General features: G+C 40.3%; 2 protein-coding genes across 4 annotated transcripts in view; one reads left to right on the top strand and one right to left on the bottom strand.

The window, feature by feature from the left end:
- Positions 1–346: 346 nt before the first annotated feature.
- Positions 347–3,687, bottom strand: znf503 (zinc finger protein 503). 3 transcript variants are annotated; one of them, XM_057848549.1, is made up of 3 exons: positions 3,143–3,687; positions 2,871–3,056; positions 347–2,724 (listed from the first exon to the last, which is right to left on the bottom strand). In XM_057848549.1, exons 2-3 carry the CDS (start codon positions 2,949–2,951, stop codon positions 1,291–1,293), a joined length of 1,515 nt encoding a protein of 504 aa, XP_057704532.1. In that variant the 5' UTR covers positions 2,952–3,056; positions 3,143–3,687; the 3' UTR covers positions 347–1,290. The 3 variants fall into 3 exon arrangements, with proteins under 3 accessions (XP_057704532.1, XP_057704533.1, XP_057704531.1); XM_057848550.1 differs by having other exon boundaries at positions 2,871–3,053; XM_057848548.1 differs by having other exon boundaries at positions 2,871–3,687.
- A 16,499-nt stretch (positions 3,688–20,186) lies between these two features.
- lrmda (leucine rich melanocyte differentiation associated) overlaps positions 20,187–26,975 on the top strand; it is a 504,290-nt gene continuing 497,501 nt past the window's right edge. The window contains exons 1-2 of the mRNA XM_057848872.1: positions 20,187–20,695; positions 26,308–26,408. Of these exons, the coding sequence (XP_057704855.1) occupies positions 20,654–20,695; positions 26,308–26,408 (143 nt within the window). The 5' untranslated portion in view covers positions 20,187–20,653. The remainder of the gene's footprint in view (positions 20,696–26,307; positions 26,409–26,975) is intronic.

The raw sequence follows: 26,975 nt of genomic DNA, 5'->3' as shown, positions 1-26,975 counted from the left end.
GCTTTCGTCATGACATCATTTTGTAAGGGACGCGTGGTACCATAGTCCACACTGATGAACGAATAAAGGCCCGTACATACAATTTTGAATACATTTAAGTTTAAAAACACAGAAGTTTGTTTTTATGTTTGGCAGGCTGTTAAAAAAAGTGCTCCTAAATGCAATTGCTTATTTAGAAATATATAAAGAATTAAAATTGATTATTCAGGTCTAAATATTTCTTTTTATAATTTAATGTTTAGAATGAAAACATTTCATTAGGTGCTAAATCCACTTGTGCAAGTACACTGACAAAATTATTACTTCCCCCTCCCCCCAAAAAACCCCAGCAAAAATAGCAATGATTTTAGTTATATAAACGCAGGCAAGATCATCAATCAATAACTGTTTAATTCCTCTACAAGTATTAATTTTAAATGTGGTTCCTTTAAGTTCCTAAATTTTACATGGTTGTTAGAAAAATATTTCAATATATAGACGTATTAAACTTTCTCGATGACTCTTACAAAATATTATGTCCATTTTTTCAACCATAAAATCTACCCGTCATTTTATTTAACGTTGAGTTGCACACACACATGCACACACACCTACACACACTTGTAAACACTAATTTTGTATCCCAATTATTTACTTTCAGTTAAATGAACTGTATTTTTTTTTAATTATACCTATATAAAAGTGCAACAAACACTTTTAAATTCGACGGAAATCTGTGGAATTAACGTAATTTAAAAAAAAAAAAAAAAAAAAAAAAAATCTGGCCATTATAGAATCAATGAGGGACACGGTGATATGGAACAGAATTGTTTCTTATTTTTTCCCCAGAATACATACAAAAAAATACCAATTCTCTTCCCATGGTATACACCTTAAAAATAACGGCAATTTCCAATGTTGACAATTCTGAATCTTAAGAAACAAAAACAAAACAAAAAAAACATGCATGTAAATTATTTTTTCCTTTCTCAGTGAGACATTTTTTCTTTTAAATAAGAACAAATACAATCATAGCAATTTTGAAATGAACATCGAAATGAGGAAGCCTACTTTGAATTAGTTCTGTGTGCTCCGCTCATCCACTTTAGCTCTGTTTCCACATAATGCACTTTTTGACTTGCTCCAATATGTTCCATTTTGCAGCCTGCTAGTCTTTTTTTAAGCAGACATATAAATAAATACAGTTTAAAGTCCACGGATCCCGCCCATATGTCAATATAAAAGTCTTTATATTTGCATTCTTTGTATTATAAACTTTGCAACGTCTTTATGTGAGTATGTTTCCACTCCTCACTGATATCCAAGCGCCGATGCTGTGGTGAGTCTCTGGCCGTACAGCGCGTAAGGAGAGTAGTAAGGCCCGGTGGCAGCGGGGACTGGCACGGGAGCTCCGGGGGTGGGCAGCGGGCTTTTAGAGTACGGGTGGTACCGGCTGCTGAGTCCCAGTGCGTGATGTGGGCTCCTCAGAGCCAAAGTCCCGGGGCTGCCAGGAGCCCCCGACGGCGGCATGTGCATGTGACAGGCCATGGCCGCAGCAGCCGCGCTGGCCAGCGAGGACGAGCCCGGGTAGCCGGAGATGAGCTTCTCCGCCCCCGTGAAAGCGGTGTGTGTCCTCAGGTGATTCAGGAGTTCCTCTGAGGTGGAGAAACGCTTGTCGCACGGTCCGTTGGCCGACACCCAATTACACACGTGGGGCAGTGGGTCGTTGGGGAGCATAAAGCCGTACGGGTATAAGGGATGTCCGCTGAACGAAGGGGTCGACGAGTGCACTCCGTGGATGGGGTGCGTGGGGTACATGAGCGGGTAGCTGGACTTGAGGGCGGCCGCCGCAGCCGCCGCCGAGTCATGTGTACACGAAGCCCCCGCCGCACCCGCCAAGTGGCTGGCGCAGTGGTAGCTCAAGCAGTAAGGGTCTCTACACAGGCTAGCAGACATGATGGAGGGCGGGGAGGCTCCGGCCAGCGGGCTAGAGCCTGCCTTGCTGCAGCCGAGCGAGCTGGCCAGCTGCGCGTTCACCAGGCTGCCCCCGTGCGGCATGAAGTGCTGCGGGTAGCCGGCATAGGCCCCCGCTAAACCGCCAGGGTAAGTCATGCCCGCCGGGGGCAGCGGGAAGACGGTCTGGCCCGGTTTGTACGGGGATACGGGCGCTACGAGCCCAGAGCCGAGCACCGACGCCGATGACACGGAAGTTACCGGGGAGGACTCTGATGCAGAGGAGGAAGTGGAGGTTTTTGGGCCGTGCGTGGTCTCCTGATGCTGGTTGACCTCCACGTTAATCCCACCGCAACTCACGCTTATCCGGCTGTGGCTGGACGTGGCCGAGCCGCCGTCCGCGCCGCCTTTCCCGCAGTCCGATTCCTTCTTATCGTCCCGCTCCCCGCACTTGCCCTCCGCCGGCATGGGAGAGGCAGATGAGCTCGAGTTGGGGCTGCCTGTGCGCGGCGTGAACGGCTGGCAGGTGGCGCTCGGCACTCGGAAACCAGACTTGTCCGTACCTCCGCCGCCCGACGAGTCCTTCTTGTCCGACGGCTTGGAGTAGGGCTTGAAGCTGGATTTGTCGTCCGCTCCGATGTCACTCATTTTCAACGGGCCACATTTAGAATCCTTGTCGCTAGATCCATTGGAGGCGACCGAGGAGAGTTTAGAGGAGGGCGGCGGGTCCGGCTTGCCGATCTGGGAGCACGTCTGCGCCAGGAGAGCCAGGGGACTTTTCTTGGCATCGAGCTAGTGACAAAATAGTCAGCTCATTACTACGATCAGAACATTTTAGACTAGAAGTTTTCATTTCATACTGGCCAACTTTCCACTTTTTTTTTTTTTTTTTTTTTTTTTAAATCCATACCATCTTTTTAAAAATTATTATTTCTTACCTCGATGGGGCTGACGGGGGTGGAGGGCAAAGGCTGCAGATACTCCGGATGCAAAATGTGTCCCGAGCGTGCGGTGAGCATTTTCAAAACCTTCACCGGGAGTCGCTTGGCTTGCCGTTGCGGGTCTGACGGCGGCGCCGAGTGCTGCTGCTTCTGCTTCGGCTGCTGCTGTTGCTCCTGCTGCTGCTGGCGGACGAAGAGAGAAGAGGCCGGCTCGTCGCTACCGTTGCTTCCCCGACGACTGGCTCGCTCCCAGGCTGCGCTCAACTCACCGAGATTCGTCAAGACAGACGCCGAAGGCGACGTGCTCATGTCCCAATGGTCAGCCAAGTGGACACCGATGCTGCTTCGCTCAGATGCATTAAGGAAACCACCAAAAAAGGCTAAAAACGATCAAAGCAATAGTAATAATAATAATCCTGTTGGTGAGGGATGCGGAAGAAGAAGCGAGAAGAGGTTTCCGCTGTGAGCGTCCGTGTCCGCGTCCTTCCTGCGTGTAGTCTCGCACTGGAGACTGGGAGACGTTTTCACTCGGGGAAGGAGAGAGGAGGGAAGAAAGGCAGCTGAATTAGTCCCGAGATGAAAGCCTTTGCCGCCTTCCAATCAAATGGCAGCCCGAGGTGATTGGAGGGTCAAGGGGATGTGACGTCATCATCCTTGACAGCTCCACGAGGGGGAGGAGCCCCGTGGCAAATTTTAAATGTTTGCTTTCTGGGAACGCTCACTCGTTTTTTACCCCGAAAACGTGCAGTTAAGTTTTTCTTAACTCAAACCAACACGTTTCTTTGCTTGGTAGAAAACGTTGACGCTTCGCGACCCAATGCAGAACAAGAATATTAATGGATTATTTTCTCTTTTGCCAGAAAAAAAGGTGCTTAGATGTTTCCTCCAAATGTAGCTACATGTAATTCAAATCCGCTTACAAATTTTTTCAGTCATGGCTCAACACGTTTTAAAGTTAGGGTACTGGGTCACATCTTGAATAAATAACAAGTGGTACCTCGATCTACGGATGACCCATTTCTATGTGACATGAGCATTTGACCTATTGTTGTTGTTGTTATTTATTATTTTTTGCTCTTAATTGCTTGCAAAAATTTCAGATTAAAACACTAGATATGGTGGCTGCAAATCTTTTGTATGTGTAATAATTACTCACTTACCTTCTGGCTAAGGTGCATGCACTAGTACAGGAGTCGGCAACTATTAAAGCTCAAAGAGCCATTTCGACCATGTTTCCAAAGAAAAGAACACTGGGAGCCGCATGCACATATTTACACTTGAAAGGTTTGCATCAGCTTGACTGAATATATATACAGTATACATATACACATATATAAATTTATTCTGTGGACCATAATTCACTTAACAAACTTTGAGTATGCAGGAAAAAGTGCTCAATTTTTACACACTTATTCACAGATCACTCTCGCAGGTCATAAATTCACCAACTGTGTAAAGTCATGGTTGCCCTCGGAAGACGTACCCACAAGTCTTTTCGCCTGTGAATAGCATGACCTGCGTGAGTGTTCTGTGAACAATCACAGAAAACAATGACCCTGACCTGATCTACCTACAAAAGGGAAAATAATAATATCAAATAATGGTTTGTTTAATATAAAACAGAGCCGCATCAGAGGGTTCAAAGATTCGCATGTGGCTCTGGAGCCGCAGGTTGCTGACCCCTGCACTAGAAAGAGCAGCAGAATGAATTTGAATGATGCGTGAAAGGATAATATAATGAAATAACGATGATAATTGTTTCTTCTTTTTTTTTTAATTTAAAAATCTATTTATATTTGTTCTGACTCGATCTTTGTTTTATCATAGAGTAATCTTTTTTTATCTGTAAAATATTTTATATGGAGCTGGAACTAATTAATGGCATTTCAGTTCATCTGCCTGCGGGGGAGATCATTTTAAATGTTGTTTATGTATGTAAAAAGTGTATTGGCAATAGACAGAAATGAACTCGTAAGTCCTGGGTCTTGGCTGGGGTGGTGTGTCAAACCTGTCTGCTCTATGTGAAATTCTGCAACATAAAAACAAAAAACAGTTAAAACAAACAAATCAACATATTCTAACATATTGAAAGTTTGGAACATTTTGAGTGTGCCTATAACAAGCATAGATGGTTGGCGACTGGCGAATAATGGTGCAAATCACGATTTTCATGACAATACGATACAATAATTCTTTGGACAAAGATACGATACTTGTCCGCCAAGATTGGATTCATTCTTGAAAAAAATACATAGCTCTCTAAGTACATATTAACCAATATTTAAATGCAGCGTAAAACAGTGTAAGTGTTCATTAAAGTAATATGCTATTTTTAACATCATGCAGTTTGAACCTTAGCACTTTGATTTAATAAAGGAAAACGTTTTGTAAATGATGTTAAAATGAAATATTAAAGCACAAAAAAGTTAAATTCATCCAAACTGCCTATCCACTCAAGGGCAAGATATGAAAATAAACTTTGTGAATTTGCAAGTCAAACACAACTGAACTGCATTTCCAAGTAGTATAGCGGGAACTGGCACATCACTAGTGTTGTTAATCATTCTCCCAAATCATTCAATACTAACTATACTATATCAGGAGCTTCATTTTAACATAAAATACACGTCATATGCAGAGGTGGGTAGTAATGCATTACATGTACTCCGTTACATTTACTTGAGTAACTTAAGAAGACTTTAAGAAAAATGTACTTTTAAGAGTAGTTTTACTAAGCCATACTTTTTACTCTAACGCTACTTTGGGCAACACATGAGTCGTTACATTTTCCCCCTCATTCTTCATATTAGATTTATTTAATTGTTTTTGGGGGTTTATGCTCGCGATGCCAAGTGTAGCTCTAATAATTTCACCAAAGAGATGTCGCAACAATAATCACAAGACTCCATTATACCAATCAGATGCAAGCTTGCCCTTCTATGATCACGCCAGCTTATTCAACCACGTGGCGTCCTTAAGTCACCATAAAAAAATGAAGTATTTGACATAGAGTGCTGCCCTCAACATAACTCGAAAACGCAGATTTTGCCCTCTCTCCCAGTTGTTATTTGGCACCGATTGACAACGCAAAACCGGGGATATGATCCATTTAATTTCATAATAGTAACTGAAGGAACTCATCACTCTTCAAACTAGGAACTCTTTTCTCCACTAGAGAGCGCTGATGCTCTTTGGACGAATAATGCTTCATTTCTGTAATTTTTTTTCTCTCGCCGGAATTCAATGATTTAATTTTTTTTTTTTTTTTTTTTTAATTTCTTTAGCTTAATGTGGTTATGTAATGGGTTATTGTACAGTATAGAACAACTGTTTATATAGATAACTTTGTGCTGAGAAAAAAAAAATCTAACAAAAATGTATGCAGTTACTCATTACTTGAGTATTCTTTTCTCCAAATACTTTTTTACTTGTACTTGAGAACATTTTTGGGACACTACTTTTACTTTTAGTTGAGTAATATTATTTCGCAGTAACGGTACTCTTACTTGAGTACAATTTTTGGCTAGCCTACCCACCTCTGGTCATACGTAAACACGCCAAATTAACCCATACTTCTCATCTGATGATCAGGTTGTTTTGCAATTTGAACAATAACAGTGAACATACATATTTGCACTGTGAAAGCGAACCAGAACATTTCCAAAAGTGTTTCGGCCTTCATGTAGAAACTGCTTTCCCACCTGGCAACCATAAAACCAACCAGCCCACGCTCTCCTTAAACAGGCAAGCGTTGACAGGAATAGACCAAAAGTAAGTGATGGAGGGGACGCGAATGTCAGATGTTTTCACCATAATATACAACCCGCCCTCTTTTTCTATTCCTATCTTCACTCTCTGTCAGTGCAATCAATCAGTTATTTGTCCAAAGGGCTGTCAATCAATGCTCCACTTGATTTATGCCGATGAATGTGTGCTGGGGCAAAAATAGTTTAGCAACTTTATTAAAGCGAGTATTTTGACACAACGCGAGGAGCTGCAGCATAATTCAAATGTCTGAATACTAATTCATAGCCATGCATTTTTGACGCGTTTATTGGACGCGCGTGTTTGCAGATGCCTGTCACCTGCCACGTCCAACAAAGAGATAACAAAAGCAGACATTTTACACACTGGTGTCGGCTCAGCTTTATTTGCACACAATGCAAAAACGCTCGGGCTTCTTTTTGTGGGTTTAAATAGAGGAAGAGCGATGGACTGTCAGGTGGTGCGAAGGAAGAAAAAAAAGTTGAACATGGCTTCCAACTATTCAGCATAGATATTGAAGCTGAGAAGGCTAATCAGTATTGAGACTTAAGGGAGTAAAAGGTGGGTGGTGGTGGGAGAGGGGGGGATTCCTTTCAATGCTTTCATCTCCATTGGCGCTCAATTAAAAGCCTATCAGTTTGTAAGTAAATCAACGCCTATCAGGCTTGTCACATCAAACAAAACGATGATTATTGCAACCCGCCTCTGCCATTAATCTCCTTCTGCAGTAATCGCCCTGACAGGTCAACTTTTGGAGAGGCAAAGTCACGACAAAACGTGGCCTCAACGCTCACACAGGGCAGACTTTAAGTTCAGTCAATACAGTATATATTTATCTTTTTGTTTGTTTGTTTGTTTGTTTAAAGAAAATAAACAAGCACACAATTTCATTTGAGAGACAAATAATACAAACTAAATTATTATTTTATAAACAAACGTTTTAATTGAAATGAGAATTAAGATATAGTTTTTGTGTGTTTTTGTGTTTAGTTTTACATAAAAGTGTAACAATTACAATTATTTTAACAAAACCCCACTTGGCAAATATAACTTTTTCTAATGTAACTAATAATGGGAATTTCCTTTTAAAACTTTTACTTTTTTATCCCCCTGTGTGACTAAATATTTAATCAAAATTGATACATTGTGATACAGTACAAGCAGCAACTTTGGTCAATTTTGAATATATTTTTTGTGTTTCATTTTATAACTTCCCTTTAATGTATGTGTGTGTGTGATAAGCCCTCCAAGTTTAAAAAGAGAAAATAGCAATAGTGTTCACAGAAGAAGAACAGAATAATTTGGGTATTTTTCCTTACACTACTTAACTTTGTATTCTACTTTTTTTAGATCCTTAAATCCGCGAAAGGAAACGACAGTGGATCACATGGAAACCACTGATTTTATGATTGTAAGAAAACTAATAAAAAACTCAAAGCTACTTAGATTTTACTTTCCTTAATAATAAAAAATAATAACAATAATAACTAAGACACATACACACCCTTTAAAAATATATTAATTTTCATAATTTTACTTTTCCATAATATTCTTTTTTTTCTCGGTGTGTTTAAATACTGATATTTTAGTAAGGGTGTGTATGAGACTGAACAATATTTTAATTTTCAATTGTTGCATCATATATTTCCCTTGTAATTTATATATATACAACGGAAATTCACTCCGTCATAGGAATAAAAGTTAAAAAAGACAATTAAATATAATTTTAGTGCACATAAACCTACTTCTCAGCGATTTTTTCAGGGAGGGGTATTCTATAGCCTGGCGTGTGTGTAGGTGTGCGTGTATGTGTGTGAGAGACAATATGCAAAGATGTGATTGATAACAGCGTGGCTGTGTTCTGCGTGGCTTTGACAGTCCGTGACACAATATGTGAGTTATTAGGGCGAGGAAGGGCAGCCATAAATTGTCAGTGTCAGCCCCCCAAAAAACTCTCCTTTTATTGTCCTGCATGACGAATGGCCTTGTGCTGCACACATACACGCGCACACGCACACCCACGCGCGCACGGACACACACACACGGAAATAACGCTCGGCTTTCCTCTCAAAAAGCAAATGAAACCACAATTCATTCAATGCAGTTTTTAAAAAATACATTCGCTATTAGGAGCGATGCAAATCAAACTTCGAATTGAAGTGTACAGAGAGCGCTGAAAATTATATATAAATAATATAAGAAGCTAAATGCTCGACTTTAACTTGCATATTACCAATACTAATAAGAACATTCCCATTGACAAGCTTCGTAGTCTCGAGAGAGAAAAAGGCACTAAGGTTATTTCATGTAAATGCATGCATACACGCCACAGTCCCTCATCGTTACCTCTGCACCACTCGTTTACTAAACTCCGCTGTAAAAAGTATCTTAAAAGTTACCCGGGAAAAAAATAAAATAAAAACAAAAACCTGCAATACAACATTGCACCAGGATTAAAATACCGTATATTATCCCATCAAATTTTTTGTTGGCAGAAGGCGCTCGATCGATTGTGTCGCGTGCACTGTGTAGTGTTCAGACTCGCTCCTGCTCCCTGTGGATCCTGCTGCGAGTTGTTCCCTGAGTGGGCGTGCAACATGTGACGTCACTACACGTAATCAAATGAGGGCAGGTTGAGGTGGGCAGAGATTATTCTACTCAGTAAATCATGGTGTACTAACCTGGTTGACCACATTATCACAGAGAAATAAGGTTTATTTTGTATGAATTCCTAGAGTGTAATACACGTTGAAAACAAAATAAAAACGAGACTAAATATGTATTGCTGTAATATAAATTACATTGACTATTATGTCATCCAATAGGGAATGATGTGAAGTGAATTAGGAGGGTCTTTCACTTTTATTATACTTTTACTGACATTTGAAACAATATTTCAAGTAACATTTTAACTTTCATGAGTGTTTTTTAAAAAAAAGGAAAGTAAATAAAACATTTGTCAAGGAAAAGAAGAGATTGTGACTGATCTCGGGTGTTACTAGACTTAATACAATACTGAGGCACCCCAGGGCACTGGCAAATGAGCAAAATATTTTTTTTTTAGCACTTATCAATCATAAAAAGTTAGAAATAGTGCTTTAAACTACATATAATCAAACCAAAATACTGTGGGTGTTTCTGTAAAAAAGTGTTGTCTTTTTTTCAGCCATCAGTATTCAAAATGAAAATTGGGACATCATATGTTGAAAATCAATTTACCTGCTCATACTCATCAACTTCCATCTCGTCCTCATCTCTTTCTGCACTGTGCTGCTCTACCTTGTCTGGACAGAATTGAGCATATCTCACTATTATGCAATTAATCAGTGTTTCTCAACTGGTAGGTTGTGACCTAAAAGTGTTTTATGTTGACTAGGGGCGTTACATAGCTTACCTCTCTCATTCCTCCTTGCTGATTTATCCTTGCTGCGAGCAAATAACTTTCTAATAACCATTTGCAAGAATAATGCTGTTTGAGTCAAATAGAAATAAAAAAAATAATACAGCTTGTACAGATTACAGGGACATCAGTAACAAATGCTTGTAAAAGAGCTGGAAATTATGATTAGCACTAGACATGTGCCAATTACCGGTTTCAAGGTATACCTTTATATGAAAACGTCAAGGTTTCAAAACCGCAAAACTTTTCCGTGATACTGTCCCTACGGTATTAGCTATTTTTATGTCCCGAATACGCATGGGGAAATCCCTTGCTTGCAGCTGCAAGGCTCAACTCTCCCCCACAGGTTATTGCTCAGTGTCAGTGAGTCAGCTGTGTTACACGATGGCTGGAGGAGGTGAAACTCCTGAACCTTTTCCCCCATCGAAGAAAATGAAATCGCTAGTATGGGAATACTTCAGCTACAGAAAAGTTACAGACGGCCGCGGCTTAGAGGAAGAGGGGCAAAGGTTAGTAAACACTGTCATGGCCTCTGAGTCTGTGATTGAGATTCACATAATCGGTGTGCCATTCATCACACCGAAGGAGCCATATTTACTTCTGTAAACAATGTGACCCGTGAGTACATATAAAACGTCGCAGTGTGCATGCGTTTGACATCACAGACATGTTCCTCTGACACTGCGAATCGCATATGTGTGTACAATATGAACGGCTACACAAAAATTAAAAACATGAACAGGTCATCATGCCCTGCAGTGTGAACGTAGCCTTGTCACCTTGTCGTGTCTGACTCGACTTTCAAAGTTTCTCCCTTCTCTGTCAACCTTTTACAACATATTTGCATATTTGAGCAAATCTCATTAGATTAAAATATGCATCATATAGGAGATAAGAATTGCAAATTGCTGATACAGATATAACAACAATCGAAAACAAACAGGAGTCAGTCAGTGTAATGTTTCCATTTATAAACCTGACCTCAACCATCAATTTAGTCAAGCAACAAATTTGAGTAAAATTAAAATTAATAAAACTAAAAATTGACTCGCCATTTGTTTTTACCCCCGACGACATGCTCGAAATATGACGATTTGTCACAGCACTGCAATTTGTCTTCCCGCAAGACGGACGCACGGCGGATTTTCTTGTGAGAGAAATCTTCATGGGTTCAAATAATGTTAGTGTAGGTGGTGAAAAAAGGAAAAGGGTGAGGCTTACCACTGAAATGGATGGAAATGATAGAAACATTTTAGCGTGGTGCGCGCGTCCGTGAACTGACTCGAAAATACGGCCGTAGAATGTCTACGATCTCGATGGTCCTCCTCTGACCTCCGTTCGGTCTTTATAAATTAAGGTTACAATCATTATTGTGGTAATGTAGAGGCTTGGAAATTTAAAAAGAAAATTAAACACCCCCTATAACTGTTTTTTTCTTTCTTTCTTTGTGTTAAATAATTGAACTTTGAAATATTTTAACTGATTCTAACATGAGCTCTTTTGAGTTAAATGTAATTCCTACTTTGGCCGGCGGATGGCGCATGTTGCGCTCTGACGGGGAAGAGTGGAGGCGCTACAGACGAAGAAATTACTTTTCTTTTGGTGTGGAGTAAAAACGGCTTGTAGCTCAACTTGTGTCCTCTACTCTGTCATCACAGGTTGGTGAAAACTCTGCATCCATCTGTTTAGCATATATTATCACTGTCAGGAATTGTTTAGGATGATAATATACGATGTGAAAAGAAAAAAAAAACTACGTTAGTTGAGCGTTTTTGAGTCAAACGGGATGGGGTTGTATGCTAACCTGCGGAGCTAACGGCCTAGCGTAGGAAGATGATGATATAGACCCTACTCACATGACGTCACAACCACGCCTCCGCGCCATATTGTCCGTCTACTCGTCGTGTTGATGCATTACCGCTACGTAAATTCCTCCTATTGTGGCGTGTTTTTCTGCTCGTTAACATTAATAATCAAAATGGTGAAGGCGTGTGTGGCGGTTGGTTGCAATAACAGAGAAGACAGACGGAGAGACTTGAAGTTCTACAGTATTCCGAGAGACCCGGAGAGGAGAGTGAAGGCCGAGTTATACTTCCGCGTCAGACCTGCGCCGTCAAGGAAGACCCGAGTTACGACCCTGCGCCGTAGCCTGACGCGCGCCTCTCGAATTTTCTAACCTTCGCGTTGCATAGACGCGTATGACGTGGCAGAAACGGACTGTGATTGGTCCGCTCAGACTGTTGTTTCCGGTTTAGCGCGAAATCACCGACATTGTAGAATAGAATCAAACATTATTTTCTACACGCAAAAATGAACCAAGCCGACGGGAGTATCATCGAAGAGCAAGTCTCGTAAAGACATTATTGTGATTGCCAAATGGCAAGGTCGGCGATTGGAAAAAAAAATAAAAAATGGAAGAATTACCAAGACGTGTGTGTTCGGAATCGAGTGGCCACACGAAGCGGTGACCCAGTGGGCCAAAAACTGCTAACTTTTTATCACTTTATGTCGTATTTTTGGTTGGTGCACTTCATCATTTATTGTGTACATATGTTTGCTGTGAGTCTGTGACTTATTTACGTGTCACACTTCAAGTATATGAAGAATAAAGCACAGATTTGGTGTCAAAAGAGTTGTTTTGATCTTTAATTTTCAATAACAGACAGTTCACACACGATACATCATCACTGATTGAGAGTGCCTCGGTGCTTTTTATGATAACGTTAAAATCAAGGCTCCCAACGCAGTTTGGGAAGTTCCATAGACGCCAGAAATCTGCTATGGCTTCCCACTGGCTGGTTGTAGGACACGGCAAACAAATCGGGCTGGAGGGCTTTGCAGACCTTGAACGCAGTGCTCGACGCCAGTTTGAAGCTAGCCGCCACAGCTAGCTCTCTCCACCCGAGTCTAAAACTCTCTGTGCGGCATCAAAAGTCGACCAGACCGCCTCGAAACCATCTTCTGCGTCGCCTGCTCCTCAACATTTGTATGTTCAATATTTATTCAGTGTTGATTAGCAGAATATTTACTTTCAAGAGTTCCATCTTGCATTGTTTATTTTTTTCTCCAACTAGCGGAAGTCAACAAGCATGCCCCAAAACCGTACAAACATAACGCCACACCCCTCTAGTGGCTTGGCGGTGAATTACAGAGCAACGCGTTCCCTCACCGCAGAACTATCGAATGTCGAATGACGCCGTAGTCGCTGCGCCGTCACCGCAACGCTGGAGTATAACTCAGGCTTGACATTCGACTGCTGCAATTCGACGAGAAAACTGGGCTCCAAACGATTACCACGGATTATGTAGTAGTCATTTTATATCTGGTAAGATGCATTTAATATATATTTAGAGGGTTTTGGGCTGACAACCACAATTAAGATCATTGCAAGGCTAATCGCCGACAACATACAGTTTCAAATTCAAGATGCTTATTTCTTCCACCATCATTACATTTTGAATAATATTTAGCTGGTACCAAGTGAAAGAAGCTGGCCTCGTCTACGGATCATCAGTTAAACAGGTGTGTCCAAACCTTTTGCAAAGGGGGCCAGATTTGGTGTGGTAAAAATGCGGGGGGCCACCTTGGCTGATTTACATAGAACAATATATTTAAACAAATTTTAGCAAGCCCTTCTGTGTGTCACATTTGCTTTATTATTTTTTTTAATTCATAATTTCAACAGTCTCGTCTTTGTGGCTTTCTCTTTCGACACTCGGACTCTTGCGAAATACTGCTGCTGTGAAAAAATAAACTAGCTTCAAGTTGCTATAATTTCTCGCTGCGTATCTTCCCTGTAATGTTGTCGTACATGTCAGCATGTGTTGTTTAGTAATATTGCGTCACATCGAACTCTTTGAAAACAGCGACTGTCTCTTTGCAAATGAGGCAGACACAGTTGTTGCGTGTTTTATTGAAGAAATAGTCCAATATCCACCTATCCTTGAAGCGTCGGCCATCGCAGTCTTTTTTTTTTTTTTGATTGTCACCATTTTAGAAATCACACAGGGTAATGTTGCTTAGAGTGCTGCTCTTAAAGTTTTTCAAACTTTCGTGAGAATAGGCTGATTTTGTGTGGACAAGATAGTTGTAGATATCAGGGTAGCAGATGTCAGGCAGAGAGGGCGAAGACAGCGAGTCGAAATATATCGATTTAGGCATCAAATATGGATCTGGTGAAGGGATAGACTGAAGCTTTTCCACATAACGCCTTTTATGCAACGCATCCAATGAGTTTACAGCGTCTGAAAGCATCGGGGCTTCCATGAATTGCTCTATAAACTGAACGACTAATTGAAACCATTGAGAATAGGGCTAAACAGAGACGGACAATATGGCGGCCGGATACAGCGACACGTCATTATGTGACGTTGGCGAGTAGGGTCTATAGCACAGGTGTCAAACCGATTCCAGAAAGTACCTAGTGGGTGCTGGATTTTGTTCCAACTGATAACGCACAGAGAGTTTAACCAATGAACTTCCTGCTGAAACAAGCAGCACCTGACAAAGTTTAACTGATTACACATGTAAAAGATCTAATTGGTGAAAAGGTGTCCCCTTCATTGGTTGGAAAGCAAACCTGCACCCACTTGGCCCTTTCTGGAATCAGTTTGACACCTGTGGTCTATAGCATATCCTAGCGGAAACCTGTTGGTACATGTTAAAAACGGTTGTTACAGACATCTATTAAGAATATTTGTGTATATGTTAAAAACGGTTGTTACATACAGATTTATTAAGAATGTCCAATGTATAAATATGCTTCCTATGTTGAATTTAAAAACAAGGTACACATTTTATTGTGTATTTAAATATTCAAAAAGGTGTATGCGAATGGTTGAATTTCTTTTTATGCCCATTTGGACTTCGTGGACTTTTGGAGGCCATTTCTTTTGTTATGTTCATATATACTGTATATGTATATGTATATATATATATATATATATTTGTAAAAAAATGACTTTTCTTTTGTTGTGGAGTAAAAATGGCTTGTAGCTCAACTTGTGTCCTCTACTCTGTCATCATAGATAGTCACACTACAAGCCCAATTGGTTCACCTAATTTGCCCTCTTAACCCCAGAGGAGCAACAGTAACATTGCCTAAAAATCCCCAGCTTCATCAGGTTTTTAATCATTTATTTTAGAACTTGTGCAACACAACATGCCTACTGTCCGCTGCAGCTGAACAAAGTGAAAGTAAAAAGTCCCTCTCTCACTATGTCAAGCCAGCCACGCGGTGCGTTCAGGTACACCTCGCAAAACACATACACCACATTAGAACCCGTTTTGTCACATTATTAGAGGTATTATTATTATTACTATTATCGGATAATTTTCCCGATTTTTATTCATAATTCATTAGTTTTGCTCCGTGTAATTGCTATTTGCAATAGTACCAGCAGCATTTATTAAGGATATAGTGTAGATTTTCGGGCTGTGGAATGAATTAATGGAATTATAATGTATTCTTATGGGAAAATCCTGCTCGACATACGACCATTTCTACTTACAAACAAGGTCTTGGAAGAAATTAACTTTGTATGCAGAAGTACCACTGTAATTCAATTAAGCGATTACACTGCACCCATCGGATTGTTGCAATATACTGCAAGGCGGTTGCTGCTTTAGTCAAGCTGATGAGAAATTGGAATATTTAAAGTACACATTTAACAGGCAAGCTTCCTTTTAATGTGCTTGTGAGAGCAGCCATCTATTAAAGGGGACGTTCAGAATTTTAGGCTTAATCTTTGAGTTAGCTAGGGTTTAATTAGTCAGTGGAGTTGATTTCAACAAATTCCGTGCAGTTAGTTATTAGTTTCAGGGCACTGGAGTGGCTAAGATACCGCGAGTCAATGGGCCAGTCCTAGCATGCCAGTAAAAAACAACATATGCACGCATGAAAATCACCAATGATCCATGCAATCAATAGTGTTGGCTATGTTTTCAGGATTAAGTTATTAAAACTTACCATTGCATGTGAATGACTGTAGCATGAACAGCAAAATTTGATCGCTGACGAGATGGCAGGTTTGCTGGAGGTCAAGTCTTTTGATGGGAAAAAAAAAAAAAAAAAAAAAAAAAAAAAAAAAAGAGAAGCTTAGAACGCTTTGAGGTCGCAACTGGTACCATCCGAGTGGGATAAGTCCGACTTTCCACCTTCCTCGAATGCAGCATGAGTAAGAGTGGCCGAAGCATTAAAAAAATAGTCCCGCAGAAATAAATGCATTACAGCAGTTTGGTGTGACATTGTTTTGGCCGAATGGGTATTTTGAATAATGATCTGCATTTTTAATTTATTTGACTATGTTTGATCTGTTCATATCGCTTTTTGTTGGCATGCTAGGAAGGGACCGCTGACTCGCGCTAACTTAGCCACTCGGAATTAAGCCTGTCGCAATATGCAATAATTCCATTTATCGCGCGATAAATTAAAATGAAGGCGGTAATTTTTCCGCTGTGATTTATCGCCTCGCGTGCACGTGCGTACGCACGTGCGACTGACGTGCTGTTAAAATTCGTTACCAACTGCGCAAAATATATCTTCCTTCCAGGTCTGGCAAAAACTAGCGCCAGAGCCAATCGTTCCCATTATATCCTATTGTTCAACGTATGCCGGCCGCGTCAGTGGTCCGGAGTGACTGTGGACCATCTACGGCGCGCCGGTGTTGTTGACGTGTGGGCTGAGTGACATTTCATGCGGGCCGGCTATTTTTCGGCACAACGCCGGATATTTACAACGAAGTCCGCCAAAACATTGTTACCGACTTGGCTGCTACGAACAACCTCGCTTTGACACCGAACAACTGAATGAAATTAAGAGCGCTGTGCTTCAAACTCGTCCTGTTTATGAAAGTCTGGTGTTGTGTAGTAATGAGCAGACGTGACTTCAGAGGTGCTTGCTAACTTTTTCAATGCGCCCACACACTAGATATTGTGAATGGCAAACTAGACGTCCCATGCCATTGGCTACGTGAGCCCAGAGTGATTATGGGACACGTAGTCAATATACTACATAGATGAATTCTAAACTGTCATGACTGAATGGAAGTTAAGAAGGCCAAATCAATCCATACCAGTGACTAAAGATAATGTTGCAAATATTGTTAATTCAGTACGTGACACAGATGGATTCGGACCACAAATAGGATGTCTTGCTCATGTAGTAAACCTAGCTGCTAAGAGAGCTGTAGCAGTCAACAGTGTGCCCTGCCTCACTTTACAAACAGTAAAGATTGTTCTCAGCACTTTTATACAAACTTTTTTCAGATCAGTAAGAAGTAAGCACATCAATATTATGCACTAAAATGCATGTTTATATGATGCCAATTCAATTTTTGCTCATTAGCAAAAAAAATAAATGTATAAAAAAAATAAAACCGAAACATATATATATATATTTTTTTTTTTTACAGAGCATTAAATGTATTGAATCGGATCGAAAATCGTGTGACTCGTATCAAAAATCGTACCGAACTGTGACTTAACTGTATCGTTGCATCCCTATGGAACACCGCTGCAGAGGCTATGACAGGAAAAGTTTTCATTTGCCTAAATGCTTAATTTATGAAGTGAATTTTTTTTGTTTTTGTTTTTAAACACATTTTATTTATTCTGTGTTTCTGTGCGGTATCAATATTGTTGTTTTTTATTTAAGAGGCATGGTCTATTGTTTTTAGTTATTTCTTAAAAAGTATTTTTGAATTTAGTCAATATTTATCGCGTTTAAATGGGTGTACTTTATCTATTAATATATAATGTATTCTCACTGTGTTATTGTAAATTAGTTTTAAAAAAATTGGGGGGGGCGCAATAATATCGCGTATCGCAATAATTTATGAGAATAATTATCGCACACTAAAATTTGTTATCGCGACAGGTCTACTCGGAACCGTGAAATTAATAAATAAGTAACAAACTGCACGGAATTTTTAAAAATAAAATCCGCCGACAGATTCCCCCCGAACTTCCCCTTCAAGTGTGTGCGACAGGATAAAAAAAAGTCTTAAATAGTATTATTATGTGAATAAGAATCATATTTTGAGACGATTCAACAAAATACAACAATTTGGCAAAGTGTAGATGATGAGAAATTTGTCTTTTAATCCACCGTTTAGCCATGGCTACCATTATAGAGCCCTTGTGTCCCCAACAGAAGGATGACGTCAGCAGGGTAATGGTTTAATGTGATTTAGAATTCAACCCATTGAGGGGGAATAATTCAGAACGAGGAAAATGCGACGAAGAGAGCCGCAAAATGTCATTGTTTCATTCTCTGTACTCCTATATTTTTACAGGATATTCTTTTTATCAACATTTTTTCCCCCAATTGGTAAATACATGGTATGGTCATGACAAATAACAGTCTTGTGCTAAATGGAATATGAAATAATAAAAATGCATTTATTTAGTACGGGATGGCAAAATTACTCCGTAATGGTCAAAACTGTCGACTTCACCTTTACTGTCACACCTCCTGAACGATATTTTATGCCACTGTAGTTAGTCAGGCTTTTGTCATTTCCCTGCCCCGGCTTGGGAGAATGTAAACAAACCATGAGCTGTGACAGCTAGTCTGACATGCTAACCCGAACCGAGTGATGTCTCAAAGTCTTATTTTCGAAGCGAAAAATCACACAAAACTAACCCGGAACATGCCACACAGCGGCGGGGTCGTTGATTGTCTTTGCCGATTGGCAACTCGCTTGGCGGTGAGCAAGTTACAGCTCGTTCCCCTGCTACGGACAGGAGAGCTCGCCGGGGAAGCAGCTGGAGAGTACCGCCGGACAAACCGGCTGACTTCGGAGGAGCGTGTAGCTGCCACATGGTCAACATGAATATGGCGTAAAATAATGCTTTACTACACGGCGAAGACATAAACAGAGACCAGCGTGTTGTTGTGCAGCTAACATGGCAGGATGTGTCTGAGGAGAACCTTTCTACATGTTCGTCCATGATCAAACGTAAGTAAATAGTCCTTTATTTAAAGAAAGTTTGTAGTGTTTACTTTGTAATCGTTATATTCGTGGTCATTTTAAACACAAAATTGCAATTTCTGATGGGGTTGAAAATTTGACAAAACACCGAGCACACGAAGAGGGCAATAAGCTGAGTCATCAGCGGTCTTCCGGTGGTGGTGGTGGTGGGGGGGGGGGGTTCTGGGGGTGCAACAAGCCGCCGGTCGTTGGCTGAGTGGCATTTTCAGTGGACAATCAACCACAAAGTGCAAGTCACCTCTGTATGAAAACGTGTGCCATGATCCCAGTATTTGACATAATAAAAATACAATGTTTCTTCACTTCCTCGTAAGTCCAATGGTCCCACAGTAGTAGGGCTGGCTATTTTTGGCCAATATCCGCGGTGAACGGGAACCTTTTGAAACCCCAAAAGGCTCACACACCTTGATGATGCGAAAAATAAACGAGTTATTCCGCAAAATCAGCTGAATCCGCAGTCCATCTGCATCCGATAAAGCAGGGTTCACTAAATCTGGACCTCGGTGCCACTTTACCTGTCGTGTTTTCCACGTCTCTCTCCCCTAACACACCTGAATCAAATGATTATGTCATCAGCACCCGCTCCAGAAGCCTGATAATGATCCTGATTATTTTGATTGGTGTGTTGGAGGAGGGAGACATGGAAAACACGACAGGAAAAGTGGCACCGAGGTCCGGATTTAGTGAACCCTGCTATAAAGCAATGGCGTACTGTGAGATGCTGACCCAGGTGACGTCACATTCGCATTGGTCATAAACCCGAATGTACATTGCGTGATGTGTTTATACCCCCTGGCATATTTGTGTTGGTTTTGTTTATTTTTGTTGTTGTTATTGTTTGTGTGTTGTTAATTTTGGTTAATTAAAAAAAAAAAAAAAAAAAGAAAGACTGAAGCCGGAAGTCATTCATTTTCATGGCGCGGGATTCAAAAATTTAATATATAAAACGATCGCTTCAACACACATCCAAGCGGTCCATTTTATTCAGGAGCATAAAACACCGCGCGTGAAATATGAATTAAAGATGCTTTTTGGTGTCATACACACTTAAAGTTAGATTTATTGTTGCGTTTACTTTTTAACACTGCTTCGCCGACTTTTCACAAAGGATTATGACTTAAAAAATGTTAGCTCATGGAGGCAGGTTCTACGAGGAAAGCCTTTAGTTGAGAGTACAAGCGAGTTGCGCTGTTTTGTACTTCTAGTGTATACAGTGATACAGTACTTTAAATGCGCTACATTGAGTTGAATGGACTTCAGGGCAAGACAACAGTCTCTTTGTGCGCCTAATGGCTCCGTGGAGCGTTGTGTGATATTAGATCGGCAAACAGGCGGCTCAGTGTGCGACGTGATGCACACAGTCGGTCAGATAGCCGCCCACTGCCAGCTAGCCAGCCATCCAACGTGGGACATTTCCGCACACGCGGGTCAGCTGATCGAGACACGCGGAAAGCGCCAACTAACTGAACTCAACTAAAGACTCGACACTGTCACGAATACAAGACTCCAGCTTGCTCGACTTGTCCTGTGTTGACTTCACACCTCTCAGTACAACTCCTTAATACACACACGTAGAGATCCTAAAGCACGCGGCTGCTTTACAGTTATTTCGAGTGGAAGTGATGGCACGCAGGGAGTCGCCAGTGGCGTTGAATGGAACTCATGTAAGTGTATTTTTTATTCCTATCATTAGTAGTTTTTACAAAGTTTTCAATGTAGTCGGAAACGTGCCGGTGTTTCCTCTCCAAGCTGTCATGTGACGCCGCGTGGAGGTTCCTCCCACAACGTGACAGACCAGGCGCACGCCTCGACAGTGCAAATGTGGTCACAGGGACCCCAAATGTAGTGCTTTGTTCTACATTTTGTGGATGCTGGAGGAGAGAGAGATGTGACTTACTTAAACACAGTACCGTTGTTAAAAAGAAAACATAGTTGCACAAAGCTAAACCTATTTTCTGGTATTCTACATTATACAACAAAAGTTATGCACAATTAAAATTACTAAAGCATGTTAAATATGACAACATCATTTAGTTGAATCCCCCACCTTACAAATAATAATATTAATGAAAAAATAAATGAATAAAATAAACTTTACAAACAAGAGAGGTGAATAAACATTTGCATGTAAATTAATGTACTTACTGTACGTACACTAGTGGCAGTAGTTCATGTCCTGCCAGTATGGAAAAGTTTGCATGACAAAAAATGTGAAAAGCTGTTAAATATGTCAATTTAAATACAATTAATATATTTGATATTTCCTTTCCGCTGTCTGCCCCTCAAGCACAGTGTGCCATGAAACCGCTATGGCAGCATATAGACATAATGTTCTATCAAAGACAACTGTTCTTTTGGCTTAAAATACAGCAGTTTATTTTAAAGAGGGATGCAAGAGCAGAAACTGCTTTTTCAGCCTTGTATGTGTTTTCCGCCATATACTATAGGCCTGCTGTATACAAGGTGTTCCAAAATGTTTGACCCCATTTCGTAGGCCAATCATTTTGACAATTTTCGTTTGAATGACCTCAAATTTTCACAGCTTGTGTTGAAACGTTTCAAGTTTTTGTGTGTAAAGATTGGCAATTCTATCTTTTTAGGTTAAGAAATGCTGTTCACTTCAAAAGAAAAGGCATTTTGCATGTTAGAGTATGCTCAGACTCAGTCACCGAAGACAGTGCAGCGTGCCTTCTTCACAAATTTTGCAAAGAAGGCAACAACAAAACAGGACTAGCCACCAAAAATTTCAAGACGTTTCAGCGAGTTTGGCACGAGCTCAAATACCTACTCGACGTGTGCAGTCACAGGCGGCGCTCATATTGAGTATTTATGAAAATCTGTCATAGAACAAACAAATATATGTACTTGTCTTTGTAAATTTAATCAATAAAATGTACGACCTTCAACATAAAGTGTATTTAGTTTCATTAAGATCCATCAAGTAGTTTCTGAGGTATGGGCATTTAGAATGGGGTCAACCATTTTGGAACACCCTGTATATATATAATTTACAGAGATCCAAGCCAATATTCAAAGAAAGAACCAGAAAATTAATTGACAGCTCAATTATATTTAAAACTGCAGAATAGAAAAAACAAGCCACAACATTAACTGCTCTGTAAACATAAGCTTAACAAGCTCAAAAAAACTCCAAAATTTAATTGCGGATTGCAAGCAACTATTAGCAGGCATGAAAATCTCTCACCTTTCGGCGAAATTCGCCGTTTTGAAGTCAAAAAGGGGCGACCTATGTGAATTGCGTAGATCCGAGGAGAAATTCTTTTTTTGGGGGGGGTCGGGAGGTTTTATTTAATTATTATTATTATCATCATCATTTGATTAATTTAGTACGTAAACTGAGCACTTAAGAACACAGTCAGCAAATCCTTCTAGATGCTTCGCTGACGACAACCAATCATCGGCCCAAGCTGCGTTCCATTATTCCAAACGCGCGCACTCCTTACTGTACATGGAGTGCTCGGAGAGCCTTTGGTTGCATTGCAAAGCTGCGAAAACAAAAAGCAGGCCTTATCCACACCGGAGCAGACCACAGCGCAGCATACACTCTTGTCTGTATTTTCCAGCAGATTGAATTTGGTGAGTAATGGTTTCAATCGTTTTCACATTTTGCGATATAAAAAAGTTACTGCCATTCGTTGCAGCTTGCGTTGAACACTGCCAGAGCTAGCCAAATCTCCCATGAAAAAAAATAGCTCCCGTTAAATTGGCGTCAAGCTTGTGTATTTAGCGGTAATATAAACGAAGAAACACACTGTTGAGTCAAATTAAGTGGCATGCTCTCGGACGGAGGGGGCGCCTCACATCGCTCCCGTCGTCCGCCGGAGACGCGTTATTTTCGGCTTGGATTTGAGCTGACGGCCGGTGTCGGCACAACACCGGCCCGACGAGTGGTGGGAATGAGTCCTGCTTCTTAAAGCTTTTCAGAAATACAGGGATCCCTCGTTTTTCGCAGTTAATGGGGACCAGAACCCGCCGCAATAAGTGAAAACCGCGAAGTAGCCCCCCCCCATTTTTTTGTGCGTGCTCAATGCATTTATTCAGATTTTACATTGGAAAAAAGATACATTTATATAAGACATGTTTTTCACTTTTTTCACCAAAGTATCATTTATAAATGTTTTTCAAGCACTTCAAAATGTAAGAATTATGATAATTTTTAAACATGTTACTGCCCCACCGAATTATTTTTTAACAAGAATAAAGTCGTAAGAAAATGCTTGGCTTTATTAAATGCTTCATAGTGAGTCTACTCAAACCCTCTCAGGCTTTGGTAAACGGTGATTGACACATGTGCAAAGTTTTTCTTTTTATATATATTTTTTTGTTTGATTTGTTGTTTGTTGTTTTGATTGAATAATAAAGACACAAGTGTCCTAGCCAAAATGTGGCCCAAACGCATAACAACATTACTTCAATGGAAAAATTTGTTTCAATCAAGAAAAATAGTTTTCAAATGCTTTTTTTGTCTCAAATTTATTTTTGCAATCAAAAACAATTTTTTTTATTGAAGTGACTTTTTGGGGATTAAAAGTATATACTGTATTTTGATTGAAGCAACTTTGTTTTTGATAGAAGTAACTTTGTTTTTTGATTGAATAATAAAAACACAAATCTACCTCCATCGTTATTGAGAGATAAAGAAATTAAGAAAGCTTTAAAACTAAAAGCCACCGGGGAGTCTGTTTTTTTGTTTTTTTAAATATTTATATTTCATTACATAGACATGCGTCGTAAGGAAGGGAGATTGAGGGATAAAAAAAGGAGTTAGATGAGGCTGCTAAAGGCAGTGGATACCTCATCAGCTGGGTGAATAGCAGACCTGGTAAGAACAAGTTTGCAAGGATAGTCGGGTATTAAATACAATTATAAACACAATTACAATGTTATTTTTCTATAAGATTTTTATGTCATTGCTTTATTAATCATTAGGTGCTAGAGTTGTTAAGTATGGATAATAATGAAATAATACTTTTAAGAAAACTGTGCTGTTGGTGGCTCAGTGACCATCTGATGTGGTTTGTTCTCAGATGAACAAGTTGAGGAAGGAAGTTTTGATGCAGAGGTTGAAGGAAGAAAAGACTGACTGAGTCACAGCCAGAAAGTGTTGATCACAGTTTTGATTTCTCTTCACTGTTGCCCCCTCCCAATTAAAGTATGTCACAGTCGCAGCCAATTATAATCTAAAGCTGGTTAAAATTGAAGTTATGTTGTTTTAAGGTGTATTAAATACTTGTTCATGTGCCCCTTTTGATCTACGAGCACCCGCCCCTCCACCGGTTTCTGCATGGCCCTGCTGAAACACAGTGTGGGTCGACAGAGCTCAATATTTTGTTGGGGTGTACAGTATACTGGAACATATTTCCTCCACACCCTTCTCACCTTTTTAACCCCTGACCCATTTTCATGTCTGTATTAGGTGTCTACCCCCACCTACTGTACAAGTGTACAGCACCCTTCTGAAGGCGCGCCACTCTCAATGTTGTTGTTTTTTAGGGTCAATATCTTTGTTCACCTGCCTAATCTTGCTTGTACTCATTTTCCTGCCTCTAGTGCTCAATTGTGGTATAGTTACATGGGGTTTTTCGATTGCACCAGATGCATGAAAACAAAACTATCAATTCACAATGAGAGATAGAGAAAAATAGGAACGTGCAACACAGGCGACAATTTGAAAAGTAGTATTATATCTTCTATTTCATCAATCACTTGCACTCGTACTCATAACAGTAATACCATTTTCACAATTAAAACAATTACCTCTGTACTTAAAACAATATTGACTGGTCAATGCCACCTTTCCCGTGCCTTCCAATTAAAAACCTTGACATAATTTGGCCCTTAGTGAGAACTATTTGGGGAACCATGATGTAGACTGTATGATGTCTATTCCATGTCTGAATTAGGGGTGTAACGGTACACAAAAATCTCGGTTCGGTACGTACCTCGGTTTTGAGGTCACGGTTTGGTTCATTTTCGGTACAGTAAGAAAATAAAATGCAAAATATAAATGTGCTAGTTGTTTATAACACACCTTTGTGCTTTCAACAATAGGAACATTAGCCTATACAAAGCTAGAATTCTGCTCAAAAAGTAGCGGGTATTTAAAGATAATAATCAAACAACAATTTGCCATTCAGACCACGTGTATTGGTCAGCTTTCTTTCTGAAAAAAAGAAGAAAAAGACATCCTGTGCTAAAGAGAAAAGCATGACAAAGATTTTAACATGTATTTTACAAATGAAATGCCTCAATGAATCATTTTTTTTTTCTTCTTATGACCGGTTTTCAAAAGCTTTATTGGTGGATTTTCTCAAGTTAAAGTGCCACACAGAAATTAATACATTTAATTGTGTAAGCAGGATCTGTGTATTATTATTTAATTACAGGTGTTTTAGCTCATTTCAATTTATTTTATTTAAATGGGCTATTATTTATTTTATTATGTGTTTATATTTTACAAATGTGATGTAGTATTCATTTATATTGTATGTTTTATGTTGTATAAATTTAGTTCCCGTGTGAATATTAGTTCCTACTTGTTTTGTTGTGGTAGTAAGGTTTTGTATTTAACACGGGGCCGTGTTGGTTATTATTATAGCAAAGAAGACAGCAGTAAATCAACAAAGACAAGTCAACTGTGACCCGATCTACCACTCAAGAGATCTGAAAGACTCAAAAAGTGGGTTACGATTCCATATTAGTTAGAAAATCGACCGGATCCACCGTATTTTTACATGAGTGACTTCCGGTTTGCCCGATCCTAGCTAGTAGTAATGACGCAGGAGGGCAGCGTCTCGCGTCAAATAATAAACTCTGCCGTTCTTTTTGCGTGCGTCGCGTTGAGCCGCTTCTGGGACGCGTCTAACACGCGGCCGCACTGCGACTGGTGTGCATTGGCTGATTGACTTTAACACCTGCATTTCACTGCGTTCTCGCGGCTGCCACGTTGTCGCGCCGTTGACGTTTCTGGGTTAAACTGTCCTACCGTGTTGGTCCTCATCATAGTAGAGAAGACGGAATAAATATAATCTACACAAATAAACTGTAACCCGATTGACTCACAGCCTCGAAAAGTAAGGGTTACATTGCATCAGAAACTCGTTCGGTACGCCTCCGTTCCGAACCGAGCACCCTGTACCGAAACGGTTCAATACAAACACATGTACCGTTAAACCCTTAGTCTGAATTGACCAGAATGATGTATTTGCTGGAGTTATAGTTTACCTTACATTACAATACATTTTGTGTGTTTCAGATTTCCTACATTGGACATGATTGTAAGGACATCCCAGCCTTTCTGGGGGACTCTTTTGGAGATTTTGCAAGGAGGCTGGACTTGAGCTTCAACCAGCTCAGGTTAGACCTTTGTTCATAATGTGGTATTGTTTGCTTATATGCAATGTATTCTCAGCTGTCACTTGCTTGTGTCTGACTGTAAAGCATGAGTTTGAACCTGCATCTTGGAGTGCCCCAATACCTCATTTGTCCTACCAGTCTTACTACTGGTAAGCCCTACTGGCCAGTAGATGGAAAATTGATCATTTGCAATGAATCTTGGAAAATGGGTTATTATCTACCACGGTATGATGATGATGGTTTGATGATGGAGTCTTTTACCATTGTTGCGTAAATTTCAAAATAGCAAATGAAAGCACTGAAACATTTTTTCCATATACGTATATATATAATATAGACAGGGGTGCACATAAGTGGTCCGCATGCGCGCATACGTACTGGACGTAGACAAACGCGCTGGCCCTCAATGGCTTCGATACGCTTTTGCGTACCGATGGCTGACCACTGTATTTGCGGCGGACACGAGAAAATAACTTATCAAAATGTCGAAGAGGCAGGCCCCATTGAGTAATTATTTCCGTGTTCCCCCACCCCTCTCAAAAGACAGACAGACGACAGAGACGTCAC

The sequence above is a fragment of the Corythoichthys intestinalis genome, chromosome 10, assembly GCF_030265065.1.
Source record: "Corythoichthys intestinalis isolate RoL2023-P3 chromosome 10, ASM3026506v1, whole genome shotgun sequence".
Taxonomy (NCBI): domain Eukaryota; kingdom Metazoa; phylum Chordata; class Actinopteri; order Syngnathiformes; family Syngnathidae; genus Corythoichthys; species Corythoichthys intestinalis.
Note: the sequence above shows the minus strand (reverse complement) of the source record. Positions and strands in the feature narration are given on the sequence as shown.